General features: G+C 43.3%; 1 protein-coding gene across 1 annotated transcript; it reads left to right on the plus strand.

Annotated features, from left to right (window-relative positions):
* The first annotated feature begins 346 nt into the window (after positions 1–346).
* LOC119280455 (protein FLOWERING LOCUS T-like) lies at positions 347–1,567 on the plus strand. Its single transcript, XM_037561294.1, has 4 exons — positions 347–541; positions 655–716; positions 890–930; positions 1,125–1,567. The coding sequence occupies exons 1-4, from the start codon at positions 347–349 to the stop codon at positions 1,352–1,354; spliced, it is 528 nt and encodes a 175-aa protein (XP_037417191.1). The 3' UTR covers positions 1,355–1,567.
* The last annotated feature ends 7,043 nt before the right edge of the window (positions 1,568–8,610 follow it).

Consider the following 8,610-nt stretch of genomic DNA (forward strand, 5'->3'; position numbering starts at 1 on the left):
AGTTTGATTCCACAAAAGGGGCGATGAAGCATACACTGATGCATCTTTTTTAAGTTCAAATTCTCTACACCGGCGGCAACACATTGGCCATCCGATCAGAAATCAGGTAAACTATGGCAACAGATTCCATGAGACGTCACATGCCATCACATGTTAGTGTCGTCCACTGGGTCTTATAATTGTGTTATTGGGAAAACGTCACACCATCTTTTGAACCGTAGTCACACTCAAGACGATTGCGTGGCAATTTCACTGCTGGGAAGCATATAAATAGCAGCCGGGTCGGTGCACATATATAGCTCATACCATATATAGCACCAATCTAATAAGCATACGTAGTGGGAGCATGTTGAGGTCGAGGGATCCGCTGATCGTCGGGAGGATTGTGGGCGACGTCATCGACTACTTCGACGCGCCGGCGCGGCTGAGGGTGTTGTACGGCAACCGCGAGATCACGGTTGGGTCGGAGCTGAGGCCGTCGCAGGTGGCGAACCAGCCCACGGTGCGCATCACAGGAAGGGTGGGATCACTCTACACGCTCGTGAGTGCATACGCGTCCACGTTTCGGTCATCTCGTTTCTTTTAACCAATGATGGGTTGCACAAAGTTATTTGTTCATAAGTAATGTGTCCCGTGTTAATTTGTTGTTACTAGGTGATGGTAGACCCTAATGTACCTGGACCCAGCGACCCTTCCGAACGGGAGTACCTCCCTTGGTACGTGCTAAATGAAGCTAGCTTTACCTTAGCTACTTTTCGTTATTCGTGCACTTTGTGGGCGAATTAATAACTTCCTCAAAATAAGATATATATATATATATATATATATAGACACACACACACACACACACACTAAGCTATTTGATTCAGTTTTATTCTTGCCTACGTAGGTTTGTCACAGACATACCAGAAGGAGGTGACGTGGGCCATGGTAAGAAATCAATTTACCGATCGAATACTACATGTGTCATGTCAACTATATATCCTCTCCAACTGTCTTCTTTCTATTCCCTCGAAAAGAAAAGTCTTCTTTCTTTCCCCCTCAAAAATACAAAACTGTCTTCTTCTTTCATAAAGGAAAAAAGGACCACATTAAGGAGCATTTGTTCGGATGCATGCATGTAGGCACTGAGGTGATGGCATACGAGAAGCCGCAGCCGATGGCGGGGATCCACCGTTTGGCATTCGTGGTGTTCCGGCAGGCTGCGCGGGAGGTCATCTACGCACCAGGGTGGCGCTCCAACTTCATCACGAGGGACACGGCCGAGTGCTATAGCCTCGGCGCTCCGGTCGCCGCCGCCTACTTCAACTGCCAGAGGGAGGGCAGCTGCGGTGGCCGGAGGTGGCAGGGGTGAACCAAGCTGGCTATAACTATAACACATACGTGTCATCACGCCATCCAATTGGATGTCTCGCACAAAATAAATGAATAAAGAAAATATGTGTAAGCTAGCTATCTGCTTGTGTACTGGCTAATTGGCAATCTCGATTGACCCTACTTGTGGCAGAATGTACTGTTCACTTCGTGCATAGCCTAAATATTTAATAATCTTGTATATACTCTTTCTGGGAGAATAATCTACTACTTTCTAATAAATATGAGCCCCCAGTACCTTATTTCTTTTTACATGCGGCCTATCCACTGCAACATAGGCTTCTATTTCTTCAAAATCCTGGCGGCGTGCAGCGAACGGTGAACGAAAGGTGCACTGGCTTTCGTGGGAGAAGATGTGTATGGCAAAGAGGAATGGAGGGTTGGGATTCCGAGACCCAAATGCATTTAACCAAGCATTGTTGGCTAAAATAAGCTTGGCGAATCATTCAGTTGGCATCCTCTCTTTGTGAAACGGTTCTGAAAGCTCGTTATTTCAAGGATGGGTCGATCTTGAACGCGACATGCCTAGTGGTGGATCCTTTACTTTCCGTAGTATCTTACCACGTAGCGGAGACCTACTTCGGGAAGGTGTGGTGCGGAGAATTGCTGATGGTACCTTAATTAATGTGCACCACGCGAACATGATTCCATGGAGTGGCAGCCTCAAACCACTTGGGCAACAATAATGTCTACAGTGATTTACTAGCGGCCGAGGGATCACAGTGGGATGCACAGAAACTTGAAACAATGTTCACAATCACACTGAATGACGTACTCGACACAAAACAAATTTCCATAGGAGGTCCGGGGCGCTCTTACTATATCGCATGGAACTTTACAAAGAACGGCCAGTTCTCTGTGAGGTCTGCCTATCATCTGCGTACGAGCATGAAGGGTTTGAAGTCCGGACGGCCGGGAACTTCAACTACAGTGGCGCAACACAAAGGATGGCTGGCGCTTTGGGGCACTAGCGCTCCAAGCAAAGCCAAGCAAAGCACCTGCTGGCGACTTATTAAGAATGTGCTAGTGATTGGTGCTGAACTGCACAGACGGCGGACCTGCCCACATTCTAGACCAAGCCGGGAGTTTTTTGTGTAGCTTGTGGGCGAGATGAAACTACTTATCACAGGTTCTAGACCTGCCCACATTCTGCAATGGTTTGGAAATGGAAGCTACTCGGCGAGGTGAAGGGAGCTCCGGTGGTACTACCGCCACCAATGGGGGGAACCCAACAGGTGTGGCTGCAATGATCATGTTCAAGAGTGGCTCTCGGTGCATGCTAAACCGGTTCTGATCAAGGCGACGGCACTGGCCGAGCATTGGAAACAGCCTGAGCAAGGATGGATCAAAGTTAACGTGGGGGAGATGGAGTGAGTGATCCTACGACCATGAAGGTGCTTAAAGAGGAGGGGCTACATTGTTCTTCCCCGGGATCACTGACCCTGAGGTCTCTGAAGTGTTGGCTGCGTAGCGTGCGGTGCAATTAGCATATGAACTTGGGGTGCAGAAAATTCAGTTCAAACTTGGTAGCAATGGGGTCGTCTCCATTCTGAATGACATAAACAAGATTTTTACTAAGGTTGGTATAGACTCACACAGATTGCGCACTCTGCGGTGCAACCAATTCAGAGGCCCTTCATGCCAGGACGACATATACTAGAGGGTGTTGTCGTTCTTCAAGAAACTCTTCACAAAATCCACTCGAAGAAATTAGACGATGTTATCTTTAAAGTGGACTTCGAGAAGGCCTGCGATAAAGTTAAGTCACCATTCTTACAGCAAACCTTGCGTATTATGAGTTTTTATATGGCCTGGAGAAAGCAGGTCGAATCCTTTATTAAAAAAGTAGTGTTGGGATAAAAGTTAATGATGATATAGTCCGTTATTGCCAAACACAAAAAGGTTTGAAACAAGGCGGTCCTATTTCTCCGGTCTTGTTCAATATTGTCGCTGGCATGCTGACAGTCCTAATTTGTCGAGCCAAGGAGGATGGTCAGGTGGGTGGCTTAATTTCCCATTTGGTAGATGGTGGGGTTTCCATTCTTCAGTATGCAGATAAAACCATTATATTCATGGAACATGATTTGGGCTAAGGCTAGGAACATGAAACTGGTCTCATGCCTCTTCGAACAACTGTCTAGCTTGAAGATTAATTTCAACAATAGTGAACTGTTCTGCTTTGGACGCGCTAAAATAGAACATGACAACTATAGACAGTTGTTTGGGTGTGAGTTGGGGTCTCTCCCATTTAGATATTTGGGAATACCAATTCATCATCGAAAGTTGACCAACAAAGAATGGAAGTGTTTGGAGGATCGATTTGAGAAAAAGCTAAGCTGCTGCAAAGGCAAGCTTATGTCTTATGGGGGTCGGCTAATCCTGATAAACTCTGTACTTACAAGTATGCGGATGTTCCTGTTATCCTTCTTTGAAGTACCAGTTGGGGTACGGAAATGACTAGACTTTTATCGTTCAAGATTCTTCTGGCAAAGTGATGAGTACAAATCTAAGTATAGGTTGGGTAAGTGGGATATAATATGCAGGACAAAAGATTAAGGGGACCGGGCATAGAATACCTCGAGATTAGGAACAAATGTTTACTTAGTAAGTGGCTATACATGCTATCCATTGAGGATGAGGGGGTCTGGATACAATTATCGCGCAACAAGTATCTACACTCCAAGACGCTTGCCCAAGTCATGCTGCAGCCGACTGAGTCACCTTTCTGAAAGGTCCTCATGCGGACTAAGGTAGCATTTTTCTCGAGGATCAAATTCAATGTTGGAAACGACAATTTAACTAGGTTCTGGAAAGATACATTGCTACTAAAATGTGCCCATTTGTTAGGCACCATGAATAAAAATGTTGCGATGATGTTGAATATGTGTCAGAGATTATACATTGGAAGGATTAGATGGTCAAGATCACACAGTTAAATGAGATCGGGCCAGTGGGGAAGCAACTGGTTGGTTGAAAGACGCCTAGCTTTGGGCATTGAATAAACTACGAGCAACCATGAATCTTAAATCACAGAACATTAAATATAGTGGACATCGTGTAACCGTATTGAGCATGCGGACATCATGTAAGCGTGCAACCCGTATCACCTTTGATATTCGTCCATAAGATGATATTGAAGGTAATACTGATATCTGGGTCGATGTGCAGACGCCTCCAGTTCTACCATTATGTGAGTGTTCCTCAACCATATTTATGTCTTCAATATTGTTTATTTGAAAAAAAAGTTGACAACTAATTTCTATTGACAGCTTATTTCCATTCAAGCAAACATGTTCGACGCTTGGTAGACAGGACCTTCCACTGTCCTGGGGCTGAACTAAACTGCGAGGAGATAAGTCAATATGTTTCATGGCTTGAGGATCTTGATGCTGTCTAGAGAAATTATTTTCCTAGACTTGCAAATCTTAGTACTCAAAACATGCGACCAATAGTGTTCATATTGAACTACGGTCACATGTATTTAGGAAAGATGGTAAGATTTTTACTATTTGTCCTCAGTGCATCTTTTGCATACATTATTTTTTAAGCTAAACTTCATTGCTAAGTATGTTACTATACGATTTTCTTCAACAGGGACTCGCGATGATAGTTCTGCCTCAGTGGATCTCGACTAACGGTCGCATGTCAGTTGTTAGCTTACGGCCAAGACATCCTACATTGCAGACGAGTGCATTCAGGATTTCTAGAACCGAGGAATGCTTAATAGTGAAAGACTGGAACAAAATTGTGAATGATCGCAGAGAAGTACTAGGGGGCAACAATCAGAAGTGCAACCCACGATTAGGAGACAGGTTCATCTGCATGCTCCAATATGATGAATCAGGAGAGCTACACATGTTCTATGCCATTTTACCTAAGAGAGAGCAGCAGGAGTGATATTAGCTAGTTCCTGCTATTAGTACTTGTCTCATGTCTGTATTTCGTCCTGAACTTAATTATTAGTGATTTGCTTTTGTGGTCTTAGTTATGAATGCTTATAAATAATCTCATGGCCATGTTGAACTCGATGATATCTTTGCTTTTTGTACAAGTGAATGTTTCTTCTTGAAGCTATTGTTGGTGGTGATTACATAATGATGATAAAAATATATATGATTATTAATTAGCTAGTGTTGTTTTTGGTGATGATATGAGATGCAAGAGTTTTTATATTAAATAAATGGAAAACAATCTCTAAATTAAATGGAAAACATAAAATTAAAGGGAAAATAAATAATAAAACTAAAACCCCCCAAACCTTTTAGTACCGGTTGGTGTTACCAACGAGTACTAAAGGAATCCCCGCCCCCGGCGCTGGCACGTGCCACGTGGTGGCCCTTTAGCGGCGGTTCGTGTAGAACCAGTACTAAAGGTGGGGGCCTTTAGTCCCCACCCTTTAGTGCCGGTTACCGAACCGGCACTAAAGTGCCTTACGAACCGGTGCTATAGCCCGGTTCTGCACTAGTGTAAGAACGGTGCAGTATACATACGAACGGAAATATTTTTCTAGGATTCACCATGTGGAATGTACATACAAACGGCAACGGTTGGGTTTTGATGCCTCACCCGATCGCACACGAGCTCATTTTGCTCCAGCCTTTGTGCCAGGGGGGCCTATCCTCGACGGTTTCTGAGTCATGTAGGAAGGACCCGCTATCGCCCACACTCACTTGACGATAGTTCCAAATGTCGTCGCGAAAAGGGGTTAAAAACCGTGTGTATAACACCTCACTGTACCAGTGCTCGTCTATTACAAATCCTACTAGTAGCCCACCAATGAAATTGGTTGAAGAAATCTCGAGCGACCATCTCCCAGAGGTTGCACCTACAAATAGTATGTGCCTTATCCTCCTCCTTGCGACACAACAACAATGTATGGATCCAGTTAATGGCCTTAAAAATAACCAGCAAAAAAGTTGGAACTTTTGTTTTGTTAAAAATATAATCATTATGAGTGTTCTGAATGGCTCAAAGTAAAGAGCAAATTTCCACACGAATCTGGGACTTCAACTTGGGATGCACTCCGGACGAGGATCTAGGGCATGCAAGTGCGGGGGCAAACAAGTCCCTGGTGCCGCATTTTTATTTTGGCTTCTAATTTCCAAAGTTTTATAGGTTTTAAACAAAAATTCCAAATCAAGTTCTGTTTTTATATTTGTGTTCCATGTGACCGGCACATCCAAATAAGACACAATTTGAATATTTTTGATGACTTCTAAAATTATATGTTAAGTTTCAGTGTTGAAAATTAGTATGGGCGAGCGATAAAAATCAATTATTTTGTGTATACGGCCGATAGAAAAAATTGCTTGAATCTCTAAAACTTGTTGAAACTTGCCAATTTTAGATGGAAAACCTTAAGTTTTATCGCTGAAACTTAACACTTACCATGCCCTCGTTCTGGATTCAACTACTTCATGAACCGCGAGGCAAATCTACCGGGCGGCAGGACTTGACAGATGAGTGCCCCCACACATGCGTGCCCCTGCGAATTTCTGCATGCACTCCCACTAACCAGTTTACAAATATATTCGCTGTCTTGGGTGAGGTAGATTTAAAACTATATGGGCGGATTGCCGTAATATCTTAGTAAGTTGTCAGTGAAGGAATAGATGATGTATCGAGTCCTCATCGCCACAAAAGTAATAGTTAGGTCATCCTTGCAAATTCTATTTTTTTCAGATTGTCTTTTGTTAGGATAACGTTGCGATCTAAATACCACATAAGATTTTTATTCTCAACGGGCTCTCATTTTCCAAATATATTTGTGGTGAAATGTTGCCCACCATTAATGTTGTCCGTATACATGGATTTGACTGCGAAGCCACCAAAAGTAGTCAGCATCCAACAGAATGTGTCTGACTCATTTGAACAAGGTTTAACTAGTTTGTCCATTTGTCCCGGTCAATGGTCTTTGGAAGGCAACATTCAATGGCACCGACCTTATCAAAGAGCCAGCAAAGACAACTTTGCGGTACAAAATATGATAGAGACATGTGTACCACATGACTCGTGGAGTGTCACATAGCCCTGTATCTTCCCAAAACCTAGTAGTTAGGCCATTGCCTACCACAAACGTGTCTATATGAAAAAATTATCATTTTTTACACCCATGCGGCCTTTCCAGAAAGGCGAGTCCTTCGGTTTTGCCTGAACCTCAGTTAGGGTTTTAGAATGAAGGTGCTTATTCCTAAGTAATTCTTGCCAAACTCCATCCTCAGTAAGTATCTTGTATAGCCCTTTTCTCAACAAACCTATTTTTAAACTCAGCGTCTTCAAGCCCTAGACCTCTTTGGTCTTTAGGGCGACAGCGGGTGCCAGCTCGTCAGGCGGTATCTAGACTTACGTTCATGAGATCCAATCTTTTCCTTGCCCCTTTAGGTATTTCAAAGAAAGATAAACACACTTAAACTTGTGAGAACAACATTGATTAGGAACATACTTCTGCTTGCCCCATAAGACATAAGCTTACCAATCCAACAACTCAACTTTTGCTCAAAGCAGTCTTGTGTACCTTTTCATTCCTTATTAAGAAGTTAACAAAAATGCATTGGGATACCAAGATATCTAAATTGGAGAGCCAGATTCAAAACCAAATAGTTGTTTGTACTAATTCTCTTCTTCTTTGCCCTTTCCAAAGCAGAAGTGTTCGCTCTTGTGGAAGTCTCGAGACCAGACAACCGGTCGAATAAACAAAGTGTAAGTTTCATTATTATTTTTTGCACGGTCCACACATGTGCTGTCGACGCCTGATTTGGATGGATCACGTGGGGGTAACATTTTTGAGTGGAAATCTGTTGCAATCTCCAGCACGTGAAGGATTCAGATTCTGCCCACTACTACTACTAGTGTACCACAACTACTTTTGGCTGAACTTATTGGGATGGACCTTTACAGAAAGTTTGATTCCAGAAAAGAGGCGAGGAAGCGTACACTGATTATTTTTGGAAGCGTACACTGATGCATACTTGTAATATTGATTCAAACTCTGGCCGGCGGTAGCACGTTGGCCATCCGATCAGAAATCAGGCAACGTAAGGCAACAGATTCCATGAGATGTCAACATGCCATCTCATGTTAGTGTCGTCCATTGGGGCTTAATTATATATTGGAAAAAAGGAACACCAGAAGTAAGTCGTATCTTTTGATGTCGCGGAAATTTCAGTGCTGGGAAGCTAGCATATAAATAGCAGCAGGGAAGGTGCACATATATAGCCCATACCATATATAGCACGA

Source organism: Triticum dicoccoides, chromosome 3B (genome assembly GCF_002162155.2).
Source record: "Triticum dicoccoides isolate Atlit2015 ecotype Zavitan chromosome 3B, WEW_v2.0, whole genome shotgun sequence".
Lineage (NCBI taxonomy): Eukaryota > Viridiplantae > Streptophyta > Magnoliopsida > Poales > Poaceae > Triticum > Triticum dicoccoides.